This window comes from Malus domestica, chromosome 11 (assembly GCF_042453785.1).
Source record: "Malus domestica chromosome 11, GDT2T_hap1".
In the NCBI taxonomy this organism is placed as follows: Eukaryota; Viridiplantae; Streptophyta; class Magnoliopsida; order Rosales; family Rosaceae; genus Malus; species Malus domestica.
The window spans coordinates 23,040,660-23,061,260 of NC_091671.1; the positions used below are offsets into that span (position 1 = coordinate 23,040,660).

Sequence of the window (20,601 nt, forward strand, 5' to 3'; positions counted from 1 at the left end):
TCAAACCGTTTAGAATTTGAATGCCATTTTGTCAGCCAGTTTCTCTCTCTCTTTTTTTTTTTTTTTTTTGAATTTGCCGTTGGTTTCTCCTTTTTATTTTTCTTGTTTTCTTCTTGCCCTCCCCCTTGCTCCTGGAAGCCGGAAGGGACGTCTTTTTCATAGGCTTGAGAAACCCATTGATTCCCACTTCCTTTTATTATATATATATATTTTTTTTTTTTTTTTTTTACTTATTTGAATTAGGTTGTTCAAATTACCAATCTCCACCTTAATTCTGTTTGTCACTTAGAACCTGTATAAATGTTTTCCGTAGGAACCCTTTCATTGAAAATTATTTCAATTTCATTTTTAATTGGTGGGTTTAAAGATTTGCCAGTGCGGCCTTGACTATTGATCGATAAAACAATGGTCCTGTAAATGATCAATAGTTCAGTTTGCTTTGGTAAAAAAGTGTAGTTTAGTTTAATAAATCGTTCAGTTTTTTTGATAAAAAAGTATGGTTTTCTAGTTCAGTTTGATAAATAGTTCAGTTTGCTTTGGTAAAAAAGTGTGGTTTAGTTTGATAAATAGTTCAGTGTGCTTTGGTAAAAAAGTGTGGTTTTCTAGTTCACTTTGATAAAAAGTTCAGTTTGATAAATAGTTTAGTTTGCTTTGGAAAAAAAATGTGCTTTTCTAGTTCAGTTTAATAAATAGTTCAGTTTGCTTTGGTAAAAAAATGTGGTTTTCTACTTAACTTTGATAAATAGTTCAGTTTGCTTTGGTAAAAAAGTATGGTTCAGTTTGATAAATAGTTCAGTTTGTTTTGGTAAAAAAATGTGGTTTAGTTTGTTAAATAGTTCAATTTGATTTGGTAAAAAAGTGTGGTTTTCTAGTTCACTTTGATAAATAGTTCAGTTTGCTTTGGTAAAAAAAATGTGGTTTTCTAGTTTACTTTGATAAATAGTTCAGTTTGATAAATAGTTCAGTTTGCTTTGGTAAAAAAGTATGGTTTAGTTTAATAAATAGTTCAGTTTACTTTGGTAAAAAAAGTATGGTTTTTTAGTTCAATTTGATAAATAGTTCAGTTTGCTTTCGTAAAAAAATGTGGTTTAGTTTGATAAATAGTTCAGTTTACTTTGGTAAAAAAGTATGGTTTTCTAGTTCAGTTTGTTAAATAGTTCAGTTTGTTTTCGTAAAAAAGTGTGGTTTAGTTTGATAAATAGTTCAGTTTGCTTTGGTAAAAAAGTATGGTTTTCTAGTTCAGTTTGTTAAATAGTTCAGTTTGCTTTCGTAAAAAAGTGTGGTTTAGTTTGATAAATAGTTCAATTTGCTTTGGTAAAAAAATTGTGGTTTTCTAGTTCACTTTGATAAATAGTTCAATTTGATAAATAGTTCAGTTTGCTTTGGAAAAAAAATGTGGTTTTCTAGTTCAGTTTGATAAATAGTTCAGTTTACTTTGGTAAAAAAGTGTGGTTTTCTACTTAACTTTGATAAATAGTTCAGTTTGCTTTGGTAAAAAAGTATGGTTCAGTTTGATAAATAGTTCAGTTTGTTTTGGTAAAAAAGTGTGGTTTAGTTTGATAAATAGTTCAGTTTGTTTTGGTAAAAAAATGTGGTTTTCTAGTTCACTTTGATAAATAGTTCAGTTTGGTTTAGTAAAAAAATGTGGTTTTCTAGTTTACTTTGATAAATAGTTTACTTTGATAAATAGTTCAGTTTGATAAATAGTTCAGTTTGCTTTGGTAAAAAAATGTGGTATAATTAGATAAATAGTTCAATTTGCTTTGGTAAAAAAGTGTGGTTTTCTAGTTCAGTTTGATAAATAGTTCAGTTTGCTTTTGTAAAAAAATATGGTTTGATAAATAGTTCAGTTTGTTTTGGTAAAAAATTGTGGTTTTCTAGTTCACTTTAATAAATAGTTCAGTTTGCTTTGGTAAAAAAATGTGGTTTAGTTTGATAAATAGTTCAGTTTGCTTTGGTAAAAAAATGTGGTTTTCCAGTTTACTTTAATAAATAGTTAACTTTGATAAATAGTTCAGTTTACTTTGCTAAAAAAATGTGGTTTAGTTAGCTAAATGGTTCAATTTGTTTTAGTAAAAAAGTGTGGTTTTCTAATTCAGTTTGATAAATAGTTCAGTTTGCTTTTGTAAAATAATGTGGTTTGATTTGATAAATGATTCACTTTGATAAATAGTTCAATTTGCTTTGGTAAAAAAATGTGGTTTAATTTGAAAAATAGTTCAGTTTACTTCGGTAAAAAAGTATGGTTTTCTAGTTCAGTTTGATAAATAGTTAAGTTTGCTTTGGTAAAAAATTATGGTTTAGTTTGATAAATAGTTCAGTTTGCTTTGGTAAAAAAGTGTGGTTTTTTAGTTCACTTTGATAAATAGTTGAGTTTGATAAATAGTTCAGTTTGCTTTGGAAAAAAAGTGTGGTTTTCTAGTTCAATTTGATAAATAATTTAGTTTGCTTTTGTAAAAAAGTGTGGTTTTCTACTTAACTTTGATAAATAATTCAGTTTGCTTTGGTAAAAAAATATGGTTCGGTTTGATAAATAGTTCAGTTTGTTTTGGTAAAAAAGTGTGGTTTAGTTTGATAAATAGTTCAATTTGTTTTGGTAAAAAAAGTATTGTTTTCTGGTTCACTTTGATAAATAGTTCAGTTTGCTTTGGTAAAAAAATGTGCTTTTCTAGTTTATTTTGATAAATAGTTGTTGACCCTAGAAACTACAAAGCCTACGTGGCGCGCAGGCCGAGTAATTAATAAGCTAACTACGTCCTTCAGTGAATGCGGGGCGTGCCAACTCGTCGGCCGAGCTCGGCCGAGGAGTAAATTTGTTGATGTTGCGTTGGGTGCGCGGCTGACTTCTGCGTCTTGCGATTGCGGCCGAGAAAGGAACACGTCTCGGCCTCTTGGGCTCTCGAACCTGAAGACAAGGTTACTATTCTTACGAAGTTCAATATCAAATTCGGCTTTCAATGTGCCGAATGTAATAACTGTAACACCTCACTTTGCCGAGAAGGCTGATGAGATGACCTCGACCAATAAGGATTCAGAAATCCTTCTCGACCGAGACTTGGATAGGTAATCAACTGTCCTCGCCGCAGTGCTGTTGATGCCAACGGAAGATGCTGCGAGAACGGCTGATTCTACGGTGACAGAGCTATCTATGCCGACTTAAGATATCACCGGTTGCTTTCACAGCGCTGTTGATGCCAACGGAAGATGTGTCAGCGAAAAGAGAAAATAAAAAATCTCAAAGTTGTTGAGAGAGTTTGCGCAGGGCAGTTTTTGTGTGTTGAAATTGGAGAGGCTCCTGTTTTCTACGCGTCTCGTATTTATAGGACTATCATCTCGATGGCCGTCGTGTTGTACAACTGCTGTCAATACCGATGTTTCCTCTTGCATAACAATTTCATGCAAAACAAAAGATTGCTATGCCTTATCACTTACTAGCACGACACCACCACGTGCTAATTAATAGCATGTACCAATTATTAGCATATATCTTTATGCTGATAAGCATCTTTAATTTGAAATATACCACATCCTGCATGCACGGCTAACCAACTCCAAGCACACGTGGAGTTGACTCTGTTGATTACGCATCTTGGCATCCTATTTAAATGCATGTGTTAATCTTCTCTGCCAATCAATATCCGTTTGCCAATCAATGCCACAATATATTAAGACTCTTGATAAAATGCTTTGATGCTCCAATCCACCACGCGTCCAAACTCTCAGAGTCCCAAATCAAATTCAACTGTGACACACCCCGTCCCGAAGGAGGGCGTGCTGGCCGTCACGTGAGAGTGACGTAACCATTTACACAGTTCGGAAGCTTTAAAAAAAAATTTCCAATTACTAAGATAACACACCCGAGGGTGAGTCCTACTTTTGTGAATTCTGTCAGAACACCGTTGGATTCCTCGTGGCCACCAAAGCTCTGCTAACTTGAACCTGGAGGGGCGCAAAACAAAATTGAGTGGGTCAGTAAAACAAAGTTTTTCGAAAACTTTTCATTTAAAACATTTCTAACCCCTCACCGTAAAACCTGTATACTTTCCCAGAAAATAGCGTATATATAAACATATATATAAGCAAAAATCTCAAATCTCAAACCTTTAACACTTTTCAGAAATATATATATATATATATATATATATATATATATATATATATATAACCATATGAAATCTCAAAGCTTGAATCCCAAATCTTTAACATTTTTCAAGAAAAACATGCCATGCCATAAATCAAAATATAAATCAGGTGAAATAAGGAATCAATCGGAGACCCTGCAGTTGGTCCTATACGATTAATTCAATAGCTCAATATCTCACTAAGCCGGAGTCACCACAGTGACCTATACGGCCCTACTCTGCACATCACTCGGAACTACGTAAGGTAGTCTATACGATGAAAGGTGTAAAAATACGCTCTAGTGCTTCTCTCATCATATCATCAGCGCGCATATCTAAGGTCACCCACCAGTCGGAACCCCTCTAATGGTCTGTACGACTGGCATGTCGGAACCCTTACATGGTCTGTACGACATCCACCTACTTGGATCCAAGGCGAGCGTGCGGTGTGGTGAATAATATAAGCACTAACACCTAGAGTGCAGATTATGAGCTCAAACATCTCAACAACAACAATTCAATGAATAAACGAACTCACCTGACTTACCTGTGCCTCCACAGCACCATGCAACATGTATGCATCATATATCAATCATATAACTCATATGAAATTCACATTTTCCAAATAATTCTATGCATGGCATTTTCAAAACATAATTTCGCATAAAAGCATTTTTCTGGGAAAAACAATAGTATATAGGTAATACGAAAACAAAACTGCCCACTCACCTGGAGTTCGCCCACAACTCCCTAGCACCGTACATTAAGGCGTCATGACGATTAGCGCCTAGAACAACAATCAAATCCAACCTCAGAAATTCTGCCGATAGAATACATAACTTATATAAGACACGTCACTACGTAGTTCGATCCGGATGATCTGCAATTCAGATTTCAAATCCGTAACTTCCAGAGGTCCATAATATACCTCTAGGACAACATCCTAAAATTTCATTACCATCCAACGGTCGGATCTTCGTCAATTTCCAAAACTAAGTGACGGTTAACATTCTATTTTATGAACTTACAACTTCAATTCCGGAAGATCCGTATATCGGATTCCCAATCCGTAAGTTCCTATAATCCTCAAATATTACGTATTACAACGTATCAAAGTTTGATGACGATCCAACGGTCGGATCGTCAATTCACATTTTCACCTAACCACGAATCGTAACCAACTTAGGTTCAATTATTCAATTTACGTCCATCAATTATCAAAACAGAACCTAGAACCTTAATCACAAGCTAATAATGACATTGGCGGGCCATTGGCCACGCGCCGCCGCGCGGGCCGCCGCGGGTGGCGGTTGGCCGCCCCCGGCTCGCCGGAAAATTCAACTATTTCCAAAAATTACCAAAATTTGCAGATTTGAAGATCTCAATGAGTAGAACAACTTTCATACCTGAGACCAAGGCCAATTTGGCCTGGAAGTGCTTCAATTTCACCAAAACCGTGAAGAACCCTAGAATTTGGGTGTTTCCAATTCGACCTTCAAACTTGTTCCAACGCCTCAATTACCTCTTGGGCTTTGTTCTAGGTCCTAAAGGAATGCTAAAGGTGTTAGTAATTGAAAGAAAACATTTCAAAATTTGGAGAATTTAAACAAAAGGGTCGCGGCACCCGTAGGGGTGTTCTTCGCGAAATCACAACGAAATTCAATGATTCTTGGGGTGAAACGTGAAGAGGGAAGGCCTAGATGATGATTAGGAGTGGTACCTTGACTCAATTCGTCGGAAAATTGGACGAAAACGGCGAAAACCCGCCGATTTGGAAGCTTGGGTCGCGCGGGTCAAGGGTGACCCATTCCTCCTGTTCCCCCGTGCACCACTCTCCCTCCTTTCCCTCCTTTCCTTCCCCTGATTGGTCAGCTTCTTCCTCTCCCTTCTTCTGGTTCACTCTCATCTTCTTCTTCTCCGATTGGGCATTTCTGCCCAGTCTCTTCTTCTTTTCTGTTTTCTGTTTCTTCTTCTCATACACATACACACACCAAAAACCTTTCCCTCATCCCAGCCATCCATTTCATTCATCAATAAATATGGACCGTCCAATTTCATAAAAGAATTTCTATATTTTACTAAAATTATAATTCCTTAAAATTCCAAATTTCAAACGTTAATAACTTCTTCGATATAACTCCAAATCACGAACCGTCTGCGCCCACGCGTCCGTAACGACGAGTACTACGAGGATATGTCAAGAAAACAAATCTTAGATGGCACGACACAACGATTAACCTCGAATGATGTGCGTGCCTCAAAGGGCATTTTTGTAAAATCCTTTATTAAAACTTTAAAAATTCTTAAAATTAGGGACGGGCTGTCACAAACTGCATTACTTGCTTTAGAAATATAATTTGCATCTTCTTATCCCGTATAAGAAACTAATAAGGCATTTTTTTTTAAACGATAAATATTATGATAAAAACCATAATATTATCCTTTAACAATAAAAATTACCTCCACTTTTCCATCCGACGGTTGAGAACTACGCTTACTCAACGGCCTTGATTACATGGGCCGATGGTGTAAATTTGGGTCCAAACAATAGTTCACTTTGATAAATAGTTCAGTTTGATAAATAGTTCAGTTTGCTTTGGTAAAAAATTTTGTTTAATTAGATAAATAATTTAGTTTACTTTGGTAAAAAAGTGTGGTTTTCTAGTTTAGTTTGATAAATAGTTCAGTTTGCTTTTGTAAAAAAATATGGTTTGGTTTGATAAATAGTTCAGTTTGTTTTGGTAAAAAGTTGTGGTTTTTTAGTTTACTTTGATAAATAGTTTAGTTTGCTTTGGTAAAAAAGTGTGGTTTAGTTTGATAAATAGTTCAGTTTGCTTTGGTAAAAAGATGTGGTTTTCTAGTTTTCTTTGGTAAAAAGATGTGGTTTTCTAGTTTACTTTGATAAATAGTTCACTTTGATAAATAGTTCAGTTTGTTTTGGTAAAAAAAAAATGTAGTTTAGTTAGATAAATAGTTCAATTTGTTTTAGTAAAAAAGTGTGGTTTTCTAGTTCAGTTTGATAAATAGTTCAGTTTGCTTTTGTAAAAAATGTGGTTTGGTTTGATAAATGGTTCACTTTGATAAATAGTTCAATTTTATAAATAGTTCAATTTGCTTTGGTGAAAAAGTGTGGTTTTCTAGTTTAGTTTGATAAATAGTTCAGTTTGCTTTGTTAAAAAAGTGTGGTTTTCTAGTTCACTTTGATAAATAGTTCAGTTTGATAAATAGTTCAGTTTGCTTTGGTAAAAAAGTGTGGTTTTCTACTTAACTTTGATAAATAGTTTAGTTTGATAAATAGTTCAGTTTGTTTTGGTAAAAAAGTGTGGTTTTCTACTTAACTTTGATAAATAGTTCAGTTTGTTTGGTAAAAAAGTATGGTTCAGTTTGTTTTGGTAAAAACGTGTGGTTTTCTAGTTCACTTTGATAAATAGTTCAGTTTACTTTGGTAAAAATTTATGGTTCAGTTTGATAAATAGTTCAGTTTGTTTTGGTAAAAATGTGTGGTTTTCTAGTTTAATTTGATAAATAGTTCAGTTTGCTTTGTTAAAAAAATGTGGTTTTGTTTGATAAATAGTTCAGTTTGCTTTGGTAAAAAAATGTGGTTTTCTAGTTTACTTGGATAAATAGTTCACTTTGATAAATAGTTCAGTTTGCTCGGTAAAAAAATGTGGTTTAGTTAGATAAATAGTTCAGTTTTCTTTTGTAAAAAAATGTGGTTTGGTTTGATAAATGGTTCACTTTGATAAATAGTTCAATTTTATAAATAGTTCAATTTGCTTTGGTAAAAAAGTGTGGTTTAGTTTGATAAATAGTTCAGTTTACTTTGGTAAAAATGTATGATTTTCTAGTTCAGTTTGATAAATAATTTAGTTTGTTTTGGTAAAAAAATGTGGTTTTCTAGTTCACTTTGATAAATAGTTCAATTTGATAAATAGTTCAATTTGATAAATAGTTTATCGCCGATAACCGATCTAATGTGCAGACTGCAGAGCCACCTTCACACAACAATTCTCTGATGCCTCCATTGAATTGACAAAAAAGAAAGAAAAGAGGAGGTTTTGCAAATGAAAACAACCATTGTCTTGTAAATAACGGACATCATGATTTGCTGCAATATGCTAACCAGAAACATTGTCTTGTAAGAATGAACATAAAGCGTTATCTTCACTTTCTCAGACAACCATGAACTTGTCTTTGTGTGGCTTTTGGTTCACACCATAATATTCAGAAAAACCTAGGCATATAGAATTGAACAACATTGTCCAAATCATAAACAATATTTGTATGGTAAGAAAATGAAGAAATATAATGATTTTATATCTGATACTTTGCCAAATTAACAACCTAGTTCTCTTATCCAACCCCAAATTTGCTATTTTACACATTTTTTTCAAACAAATGAACCTTGAGTCCTTCTAGTGCTGCAGATACAAAAACTGCATATGACAAGTTTGTCCACATTCATCCAAAATACACACAAAAACAAATGAAAGGGCACATTCAAACTCCAAAAAACTACATAGAATAAACTCCAAGCCTTCAATAGTAGTAGTACGAATTTGTCTTCGTATAATAAGTTCAAATATAAAACAATGATTGCCAAACTTCAACTACTACAAAAATTTTAGAAAATAATTCACCAAAAACTAAAACCTTTAGTTTATACTTTCCACATATTGTTTTTCTAGCTAATAGCTACAACAGTAAATCCATATGAAATCAAATGTTAACCAACCTGCAAATCTCAACATTGGAAACCTCGCTTGTGTATGCATGCCTGCTGATGCATGCCAGTCCATATGAAATCAAATCTTAACAGTCCATATGCGGTATGCATACCTGCTGATGCTGAAGCTCGCTTGTTCTTATTGGATTCGATCAATTCAATTGATTTAAAAATGGTGGAATTCTAATTAAATTGAAAATGAAAAAGTGACTAGGTCGAGAGGGAGAGAGAAAAATTCGATCCGATTCGATTGCAAAAATGGAGGTATTGTTTCTGTGCAAAGAAGAGATCAAGATTAGATGGAGAGATCGAGAAAGAGAGAAAGAAAGATCGAGAAATAGAGACTGGGCGAAGATTTCCAAAAAGGGGGAGAGTGATTAAACGGCAAAGGTTTGCTGTCAAGGGCAAAACTGGAAACTCATTACTTGGGCTAGTTTTATTGGGCTTGTTTGATGTTGGATTTGTCCTAACCATTAAATAAACTTATAACATGGTTTTTGGTTAAAATTCAAAGTTTTCAAGCCTTTTTCATTAGTTTTCCTTAAAATAAATTGTTAGAGCAATTGGTATTAAAAATTGATAAAAAGATAATATTATTATATTACTAATTTTTTTTCCTTTTTCAACAAACCTCTTCCTCTCCCTCGAAGCTTCTCCCTTTCCCTCCCTCTGTTCTTCGTCCCATCTCTCCCATTTCCTGCTCGAAACCCAGATCGAAACTTCTCTCTCTCCCTCTGTTCTCCGTCTCATCCCTCCCCTTTTCTTCTTGAAACCCCAATCGAAACTTCTTTCTCTCCCTCCCTCTTTCTCTCCGTCCCATCCCTCCCCTCTCCCTCTCGAAACCCAGATCGAAAATTCTCCCTCTCCCTCCCTCTTTTTCTCCACCCATCCCTCCCTTCCCTCTTTTTCGGGCTTGAAAACCGTTCTGTTCATAAAAGCGCAGGGCTTCAACAAGCAGTTCAGGGACCAAAGGATCAGAGAGAACAAGGAGAGATTGTAGATGCTGGGCATTTTGGATCCCTTCGAAGATTGCGATCTGTTTGAAGACTGGAATCGATTTAGAAGTTAGCTGCATATTTATCACATCACCACATTCAAGTTATTTGCCCAACCGCCTGTGATGCAATATCGATATTTGATAAATAAAAAAAAACGCTAAATTGGATTAATGGTTCCTGTGCTAGGAAGGTAATCAGAAGATAGTTGTCGTGGTGAAAAAATTCTGATTTAAACTCTCGTGGTGGACTCTGTTAGGATTTAAGTCTAAAATTAACATCTTCCTCATCTGTTAACCCATTCAACCTTCATAACCAAAAGAGAAAAAACCTCAGTCATCCAAGGCTATGAATTCGTTGATACATGCTTCGATTCCATTCAAAGATCTTTTGTCCATTAATCAATGAATTCCCTAACTATGCCCATTTGAGAAAAAATGATTCCAAAGAAGATCCTTCAGTTGTCAGATTACACAAGAATTATGATTTTTTGCTCGCAAAAAGTAAAAAGAAAATGAATATTACAATTATAAACAATAGGAGGAGAAAATTGACGATGAAAATCCAAAATACGTAGTGGTATTCATTTACAGGGAAATGGGTTTCTTCTTTCATGCGTCTATGGAGATTGAAGAAACATGAAAATGGGTTTCTCTTTTGGATGGGAGGATGAATTTGGATTTTTTTGGTGCCATTTATTTGATGGTAAGAATGTTGCTACTTTGATTGCACTATCTATCTAAACGCTCACACAATTTTTCTTTCTTCTTCTGCTTTTCTAATCAAAAGATTGAGGTTGCAGCTATTCAAATACGACGCAAGGAGAAAAATGCAGGACAAATTGAGATTGAACGTAGCAGACTTCGTGGTTTTAAAATCCAATGAAATCTTTGGGGGAAAGGTGGGATTGTTAATTTTGGGTTAACGGAGAGTTCGCATAAATGTTAGTTTTGGGCTTAAATCCTAACGGACTTCACCACGAGGGTTTAAATCCGATTTTTTTTCACCACGAGAGCTATCTTTCGATTACCCTCTCACTACGGGGACCATTAATCCAATTTAGCCAAAAAAAAAAATCCTAGTAGATAAGATATTAGGTTTCTATCTACGTCCCGGGTTTGAAACTCTTACCTTCCTCTAAATTAATGTAATAGTATCGAACTCTCTCCCGTTAATAAAAGTAAAATTTTATAAAATAATTATAAAAAAAAGGTATTTGCCCAATCGAGCTCTGCATCTAATTGGCACGTCCACATCAACATTCAAGCAACTGAAGATGTAATTAGATCTTAATTACTCAGCCTGCAGACCACACAAACTTTGTAATTTTTAAAGTCAACAATAATACATAAATCAGATCAAGACCAAATTTGAGCTATATAATAAGATAGTGTTATTTACACACTTATTTTGATCTTCCACACACGTTTATTAATTTTTTACCATTAATTTTTTTTAATCAATTTAATCAAATGATCGCAATTAAAATAAGTATATAAAAAATAAAAATAAGTGTGAATAATATTTTCTTATAAATAATGCAAGCAATCAAACTACAAAACTTGCATTATCATTTATTATTCAATCACACACGACTATTTTATTTGATTGGAAACATGAGTTATGTTTTGTCAACATTTAATAGAGGGGTCATATTCTCAACTTGTATGCAACAATCAGCACACCAGTTGTGAAACCTAATTTCATTATAAAAAAAAACTTTGATATATAATTTTATCACAAGAGATGTTGAGTGAACGAGACGAGATCACACTATACATTACTCTGAGACTTCATACTGGAACCGACAGGAAGGAAAGAGAGACCGTTTTGGTAATTCCAATAAAAAGTAGGGGTAAACGTAAACATAATACGCACCAATTGCTGGGTAGCTAGCTATAGCTAGCTGGCAGCATCCATACATTACATGTATATACATATACAGTTGATGCCCTTTATTCTTCAATATCCCCTCTCTCTGTTTTCAGTTTTCACAAACTCCAACCAAAAAACAATGGAACCATTACTACGGAGCAAGTACACTAGCTTGTGTTTTCTCCTCCTCCTTCTTCTTCTTCTTCCTCTTGTTATTCCTTCGTTTTCAGGAATATCGGGTGTTGAAGCTTACAAGAATTATACAGTGGGTGACTCTTCCGGTTGGTATGAATCTGTGAACTATCAGAAATGGGTTGCCGCCAAGACATTCAGCTTGGGAGATTTTCTCAGTAAGCTTCCTTTCATTACTATCCATCAGTTTCTTTCATTTTTTGCTCCTTCGATCGATAATATTATGTTAATATCAATTGCGATCAGTCGCAAATTACGTTTTAACGCTATGTTGCGAGTTCGATCTCTATCGATTTCCCTTCTTCTTAGCAGTGGACTACTTAACCCATTAATGTTAACCTTTGGCAAAGAAAATTGCTATTATTAGTCCTTGAATTGTAATTATTTACAATTAATTCATATCCAAAAAGAAAAGAAAAATACTTGAAGTTAATCAAAAAGATTTTTTTATTTTGGTTTCCATGGATGTCGATTGTTAGCTAATTTCAAATTTCCAAACTGTTTACAATTGTTTTTTTCTCTTTTTCTAACACACATTGATAATTATAGAATGATTGTTATTAATGCTTCGAAAGTATATCATCATTCCCAAATTATGTTTATTCTGCATGTCTCTACAATCGATTATTAATAAAAAGACATTCATGGATGCGTTAATCATTTCTTGAGTATCCTTGAGCTACTTCCTGGTTTAATTTGTCCAAATTTCGTGTTTGGAAATTAAAGAATTTGAGGTGTTGTACAGTAATATTCCTTCTTTTTTAATTTTTTTAAATATTCTGCTAATCTGTGTGTTAATAATAATAACTTAATTAAGCAGTAGTGTAATTCCCTCATCAAGTATGTAATCACGTTGCTTTTTCCCAGAACAGCATTGACGTTAGTGGAAAAGCTAAAGTTCAAAGAGAGAAACATTAAGAAAGATAGAAAGAAGAGCATAATATCCACAACAAACCCATAATGTCTAGTGTACTCCAATCAAGTGCACGGACTTTTCTGTCAAACCATGTGTACTTCACGTGTAGCCAAAGCTACCACCGCCGACGCTTGGCCCTTTCCCTACTAACTATCCAACTCATCACATGGAACATGCATTAGAATACAGCTACCATTTTCTTCTGTTTCTTTTCAATTCTTTTGATTATCCCCCAACGGGTCAAAACCTATTAATTTATTCTGTTTCCAATTTCCAATAAAGGATTGGAGTTGCATAAATTATTAGGATAATGTTAGAAGATTAAATTTTTAGATAAAATTTTAAAAATTAAATAACATGTAAATTGGTATTTGAATTATTACTTAACTATTGATAACTGTGCTCATTTCTAATGATGACATATTATTTATTTTGTAAATTTTGTCTACAAATTTAATCTCCTTAACATTACCTAAATTATTATATTCGTGTGTGTATATATTTTTAAGGCTAATAATTCGGCTTGTCGGCAAGTAAAGACAGGACGTTTTATAGGTTGTGCAACTGGACAGCCTTATTATTTCTCCACTGCCATTGGTAATCTAGAGCTGACGCATGTACATAGGTATACTTATTTAAAACATTTAATTAGTCAGTGCCCTGCAACTGCTATATATGATGTATAATACCTGAAGAATATTATATTCTGGCAAATATGAAGACCAAGAACCAAAAACCTTTGATTGCTTTCGCTTGGGGAAATAATATGTATATGTATTAATTTTGTTGAAGTTTCTTTTATTTGAGTAACATTATAAATTATACTTCAGTCTAAACTAGTTTACGAAGAGGTTGTTTGAACTTGGTTTTGAAAAAGCGACGTATGCTTCTTTAGTTAACTTAGCTTCGTTCAGCTTTATATTTACTTACTGAAGAGTTGATTATAGATGTGATTGTTATGCAGTTTTTAATACGGACACCAACCACTCAGTTGTGCAAACATATAACTTGACGACATACAAGCTGTGCGATTACGACGATGCTCTAGAAAACGACACAATGCAATGGTCGGCAGCTGACCCGTCAAACACGGCAGTACGCGAGGTGTCAGTGGCAGTGCCTTTGGTAAAACAAGGGATGAACTATTTCTTTTCAGGGGATTATGATGGCGGCCAATGCAAGAACGGGCAGCACTTTAAGATCAGCGTCACTCACGGACAAGGGTTGCCAAAGAGTTTACAAAGCCCAACCACACCCACACAGGACCAGTCCCCAGGTCCAGCAACAGCAAGCAGTCCCGGCGGGTCCCCATCTCCAGGTGGTGACGGCAGTGATGATGGTTCTGTCCCGGATACACTTGTTCCTGCCAGTTTCGACCATCCCAAAGCGGATGACACTGCCACTGGCGATCATGATAAAGATTCATCTGGATCACTTTGTGTGAAGCACAATCACGGGATGCTATTTAGGGTTTTCATGTTGTTAGGGTTTCTCTACTGCTGCCTTTGGTGATTTGCTAGCTGATAATTTATTCCTAGTTTTTATATATCTTTGAGACTTTGAATATTCATTTTTACTTATCGGTTGATTTCCGCTGTGTGTGTACACTGTGTACTGTGCGTGCTTTCTTTTGTTTTTGGTTTATTTTTATTTTTATTGTACGTTAACAAGCTGAATATACTAGATCTGGAGCGTGTAAAAGTTAAAAAGAGTGTGACAACGATATTCTTTTAATAAAATATGAAGCAATGTTGGTTCCGTATTAACTTCGTGAGATATTCATTAGTACCCTACTATTGCTCTGTTAACACCCTGTTCATATCCACTTCGTTCTATCTGACGACGGTGGAAGGACTACTGATCTCAAGATCTTTCTCCCCCGAGAAGCCTCTCCCGTTATTACATTGTTAATTCTCTGTTATTTTGGGGAATTTCAAGTTTTGGTTCGTATCAAACGGAAACCAAATGGATTGGGATGATTCCGCATCAATTTAAATTTGAACCTAGTTATCTTGCTTTCGTACGTACTTGAAGCTGCAACTCGAACCCAACTTGAAGTTCAAACGGTGGAAAGGCAGAGAGAGAGAGATAAGAGTCTGACCGATCGAGTTCCATCATTTTATTTCTTTTGATTTTCTAGGTGGTTGTATAGAATTTGCACGAAAAGGAGAGCAAAGAAGAGAAAGAATTTGTGAATGCACCGCGAGGTCTTTGCTGTGCATTCATGTTTGATTATATATTTGTTGTGTTTCTAGGCATATATAATTGAATTAATTTAATTTTTATAATTAAATACACAAGGAAATAAATAAATAAACATATAATATCACTAGCAAAAATTACGGGTTGCCCTACCAAATTATGCTCAACGGAAGAATTTCGTCAGTTAACAAGTATTTATCCGACAGGTAATTCAGTTGAGAGCAATTCCACCCTTAAGGACTTTGCGCCAGCACCCAGCGCATTTATCCACTCAAGTGAACAGTAATAAACTGGAGTGAACAGTAATAGGCCAAGACATCTCCACCCCTAAAAAAATGCGCTGGCATCCAGCGCATTTTTTTGGTGTGTTTTTTTTTTTTAAAGTTTATTTTGGATAAGATTTTTAACCAATTTAAGATAAAATTTCAAATAAACTTTAAAAAAAAATACACACTAAAATAAAATTACATACTCATCAAATAAACTATAAAAAAAACACACTAAAATGAAATTACATAAACTCATCAAATACACTTTATTCTTCAACCACAAGCTTTTTGGTATTTTTTTTTCACACAAAAAGTATATGAAAGCTTTGGTAGAAAGTGTAGAAAATATTGAAATGTGGTATAAGGTGGAAGATGAGAGTTAGGTATTTATAGAATAAATAAATAAATTTTTTAAAATTTTCTGTATTTTTTAATATTTTTTCTGTATTTTTTAATAAATTTTAATTTAGTTAATTAACGTAGACCGTTGATCTGTGATCGGACGGTCTATTTTAAAAGTAAAATTTAAATTTCTTTTACCGTTGGAAATCCAACGGTCTAGAAAAACTAGCCGTTGGAAATCCAACGGCTATGAGCATGCCACGTCACTGATGGGATCCGGAACACAAGTGGGCTGACAGCCCCTCTGCAGCCTGTCGGCTACTCGCGCCCAGGCGCGCTTGTCGTGCACGCGCCAGCCAAATAGGCCAGCTTCTTGGTCTGTCAAAATTGGGCTGGGCTGTTGCCTGGCATGGGCTGGGTGCCAGGCAACTTTGTGGGCTGGAGCAATTTCACTGAGGGCCAGGCTGTTTTTTGTGCTGGGGGCTGGGCAAAGCAAGTCCCGGTGGAATTGCTCTGATAGGGCGAAGTCGGTCAACATATTGGGTTGATTGAATATGTTTACGTGGGCTCATGCTCAAATTAAATTAATAATAGAATGGAAATGTAGTGGTTGGGGCAACAATATCATACAAGATACTTAACTAAAAATGAAATATTGTACGGCAATTAAAAATTATACATATAGTTAGAAATCATTATATTACTTATTATTTATTACTATATTGATTGCAACAAAATATTTCTTTCATAATTTGATTTCGAGTTACCTGCTTCTATTTTTGTGTCCTTTCTTCTCCTTGCTTCCAATGTTCTAAAAATCGGCCTAAACGGCCACCTAGGCGCTGGGCAGTGGCCAACCATCGGGATTAATGCAAAATTGGGATAGAAATTAGGCGGGCGCCGAGGCGGCCTGAGCAGCCCTTGGGCGGCCTAGGCGGGTGATTGGGTGGCCTAGCGGTCTGGGAATTTCAATTTTTTATGTGTTTGAACTTGAGAAATGATGAATGCTTCTGGTCTGTGTTCTAGTTTTTCTGGAGTTCATGCATTTGGCCCGTGTTCTTGCGAAGAGGAAGAAGATGAGAGAAAATTAGTTTCTCTCTCTTCCTTCCACACCCACGTGATCACTTTTAAACTATTTATTTATTTTTTATTTTTTTTGTTTTTGTCCATTCAAGTTTGGACAGCTAGCATCTTGAATTTTCTTAAAGTAAAAGGGCTATCAGTCCATTCAATTGCTATTAATTTTTTTTCTCATTAAAAAACATAGATTGTCAAGCTATCAGTTCATAGCATCAAGTGCTATTGATTTTTTGGACTTGTTAGATACGCATTTTACAATTCTTTTACTATCTTATTCAGGGATTTCATACAAGTATAATTTTTTGTAAGTGTTAGTATACACTTATTTACAAGATATACAAGAAATTTATCTAAATCCGTCTAGGCTGCCTAGGCACCTGCCTAAACCCCACCTTGCTGCCTAGGTGCTAGACGCCAGCCCGCCGCCTGACTAGCGCCTAGCGTTTTTTAGAACCTTGCTTGCTTTGGGTTGGAAAAATAAAGAATTGAGTGAATAAAAAACCAAAGGGTAAAGATGTCCGAGTAACAATTATTTTGGATGAACATAGTTCGTAGGTTAAGAAAAACGTTGTCGAGTCAACTTTTGGCGCGAAGAGGGGAATATTTAACCAACAAATTAGCTGATCGTCGGTCAGGTAAAGTTTACATGATAGAGAGGTTCGTCGGGTAGGTCTACTATCGGTGGTCAAAAGTCTACTAGTGATGTGTAATAACCATCCACTGCCATGAAATTTGCTCGACGTTTAGTGAAGAATTGTCAGACAGAGGCGTTCGTCGAGTAAACCTTTAGTCATCAATTTATAAGTCTATGCCTTCCTCTTCCTTTTTCTCCTTTATACCTTGATTTTCCTCTTTCTACTCCGTGCCTTCCTATTCGTCTTTCTCCCTTCTCCCATTCTTCTTTGGTTCAAGACCCACTGCACCTACTACCCAAACCGTAAAGTGTAAGAACATGGTGAGTGAAGGAAATTTTGTGAAAAACATGTTCATTTAAGCAACATCTATAACATGCAATTAACAAATTAAAGGCGGAATCATGCTTGTATGCACTTAAAAACAAAACATTAACCATGAAATTCAAAGCCTAGTAGTTAGGTGAACCAAGACTCAACTCAAAATTAAGTGAGTTGAGAAATTTATACCTTTGTAGATTCGTCTTTGCAAAAGCAAAGGATAATCACCCAAGAGATAGGGCCTTCATTCCTTGCTTCTTAGATCCATGGATTTAGATGGAAGAATAGGTTTCTCCAAGTTCCCAAAATTGAGAACCTCTAAGTCTCTACACCAAGGTAAGATGTGAAGAAGAGATGAGTGACCTTGGAGGAGAAAGATTACTAGCTAATCCCTCCAAGGGTGGCCGGCCTCTTTAGAGAGAAAGGAGAGCTTTGTGTTCTCTCTTTTCTAAAAAAAAAACCCTTAATGAATTTTGGCTATAAAGTCATATTTATACCTACATTCATTTGAGTGGCAAACTTGTAATTAAGTCCAAAACCCACTCCTTTAACTAAATGGCCGGCCATAGGGTTTCATTGGGCTTTTAAGGCCTTTGTGAATTATTTGTCATTAAGTTGTCATACAACTTAAGTCAATGGGCTTGACGTTCGAAGCCCATTGGGCCTTGAGGCCCAAAACTAACCCGTGGTCTTTTAATGAACTTGATTTGTTTGATTAATTAACATATTAATTAATCCTTGCCATAAATAATTAAACCATTTAATTATTCTTACTCATCTCCATTGTTTCTTCAATCTCTGCCTTACATGGTGTACGATCCATTAGGTTCCTTTTAGCGAGGCAGTGGGCGATTAGAACACTTTCAAATCGATTGTGAATTGAAACTTACTTTCAATTCTCCCTTTAGTGATTATACACGTTTAGGGCTTCCACAAACCATGAGTGACACCTAGCAGTATGTCATGGTTACCCAAGCTAATAAGAAGAAGTGGAGAACCTATTCAGTTTAGGATTACAATGCAATACGGTCTTTCTCTAATACAATACTCTTGACCACATTGTTTGGTTTGATAGTTTAATCATGTCTACTATCCAATGTGATTCATTTACTTATATGATTACCTTGAATGTGATTTGGAATGACTTCCTAAATCTCATTCATACTCTGGCCAGAGATTCTTAATCATATCATAGAGCATTCTCCCTCAAATAGTTTGAAGGTTAGAGATCCATTGTTGCGCATTCACTTGCCTCCATGGCTAAGTGGCTTAACCCCAACTATGCCGTGGACACCCTCCTGATGGAGTGACTTTGACATAATCAAAGATCAAGGACTTAACCACAAGACAACTATGATGCCTCAGGTCAAAGAACTACTTTGCATTATCCCAACCATGAGTTCTCATGTGACATGAGTATGAGAACTCCTCGTTGATCGTGTTCAGTGGACTCATTCGTTATTGAGCACCTACATGCTTGTCTTGGTGTCAATCACACCAATGACTCGAGACTAGTCACTCTCACTAAGAGAAGACATAACATGTATTGATCTTAACGGACTGTCAATGCCCAATTGGCAATCCTATGATCATGAACGTTTAGGATATGTATACGAAAGAGAATGGTCTCAGTAATCTAACTTGTTTAAATCACATTCTCCTAATTACATATTCCTTGGACTTATTGTTTAAGCATATAACATTTATATGAGACGGCTTAAACAATAATCTTTGCCCTTGATATTAAACTAGATTAGTTTAACATGTGAAATGTCCGTAAAGTATCATCATATGATTGGTTTTAGGGCACATTTCCAACAGTAAGGATACCACTATAAGGTCGAAGAAGGTGGTGAACATAAGTTGCTTGGATTTCTTGCATGTAGAAGAACATGGAGAGGATACTACTCTAATGGACAAAAAGCCCTAAATCATAAGGCTGGGTTGTTCAAGAAAAAAGGCTCAGCCCTGTTTGTAATGCTCATGCAGAATTGGTTTTAAAAGTATTTCCTAGTGAGTTCACAGCCGAGATTTTATTTTAAATGTTTTGTAATTCCTAACAAATGCATTAGGTATTACAAAATTAGATTTGTCTTGTATCACAACATTGGCCAGTATCATATAATTGTTTTTTAAAATTTCTCAATATTTTGTAAAGGATTCTAGTTTTTGTTCACAAAAATTTGCATTTTACTTAATGAAAGTGTAGAAAAAAGACTAAGTGTTTTGGAATCCATGATATAGAAGAGGAAACAAATTCTACAAAACTGGTTTTGCACGATCCAATTCTACTCGTATTATGGTATCCAATTCGATAGGAATAAGGAATATCATAACATAATAATGGTAGAAATTGAATCACTTCACGTTTTAATATTCTATAAAAAGTTTCGTAAGTGTATGTAGAATTTATTAATTTCTTTCCAAAGTATTGTATCTATTTTTGACACACCCCGTCCCGAAGGAGGGCATGCTGGCAGTCACGTGAGAGTGATGTAACTATTTACACAGTTCAGAAGCTTTAAAGATACAATTATTAAGATGTAACACCTGATGGTGAATCCTACTTTTGTGAATTCTGTCAGAACACCGTTGGATTCCTCGTGGCCACCAAAGCTCTGCTATCTTGAACCTGAAGGGGCGCAAAACAAAGTTGAGTGGGTCAGTAAAACAAAGTTTTTCGAAAATCATCTCATTATCAAAACGCTAACCCCTCGCTGTAAAACCCGTATACTTTCCCAGAAAAATAGTATATATATAACCATATATAACAGTAAATAATCCAAATCACAAGTCTTTAACACTTTTCAAGAAATATGCCATGCTCTGCTTCAAAACATGATAAGGATGCATCAATATAACAGGTGAAATAAGGAATCAACCGGAGACCCTGTAGCTGTCCTGTATGGTTAATTCTATAGCTCAATATC

The 20,601-nt window shown here is 35.1% G+C and overlaps 1 protein-coding gene and 1 long non-coding RNA gene across 8 annotated transcripts in view; one reads left to right on the top strand and one right to left on the bottom strand.

The window, feature by feature from the left end:
• The window catches only part of LOC139189096 (uncharacterized), a 30,893-nt gene extending 24,777 nt beyond the window's left edge, over window positions 1–6,116 (bottom strand). The window contains exons 1-4 of one of the 7 annotated variants that reach the window (XR_011572601.1): window positions 5,842–6,076; window positions 5,528–5,665; window positions 4,851–4,908; window positions 3,875–3,939 (exon numbers count right to left, since the gene is read on the bottom strand). This is a non-coding gene — a long non-coding RNA (uncharacterized lncRNA). Of the gene's footprint in view, window positions 1–3,637; window positions 3,940–4,850; window positions 4,942–5,527; window positions 5,666–5,841 lie in introns of those variants that run through there. The other 6 variants (XR_011572600.1, XR_011572603.1, XR_011572606.1 and 3 more) reach the window with 6 other exon arrangements.
• A 5,479-nt stretch (window positions 6,117–11,595) lies between these two features.
• On the top strand, window positions 11,596–14,591 carry LOC103448174 (early nodulin-like protein 18). Its single transcript, XM_008387430.3, has 2 exons — window positions 11,596–12,067; window positions 13,790–14,591. The coding sequence occupies exons 1-2, from the start codon at window positions 11,770–11,772 to the stop codon at window positions 14,335–14,337; spliced, it is 846 nt and encodes a 281-aa protein (XP_008385652.3). The 5' UTR covers window positions 11,596–11,769; the 3' UTR covers window positions 14,338–14,591.
• The last annotated feature ends 6,010 nt before the right edge of the window (window positions 14,592–20,601 follow it).

Bases quoted from the DNA above. Each gene is read 5' to 3' on its own strand.
- LOC103448174 (XM_008387430.3), top strand. From the start codon at position 11,770: ATGTATATACATATACAGTTGATGCCCTTTATTCTTCAATATCCCCTC. The intron at 12,068-13,789 runs GTAAGCTTCCTT...ATTGTTATGCAG, and splicing joins CAGCTTGGGAGATTTTCTCA to TTTTTAATACGGACACCAAC.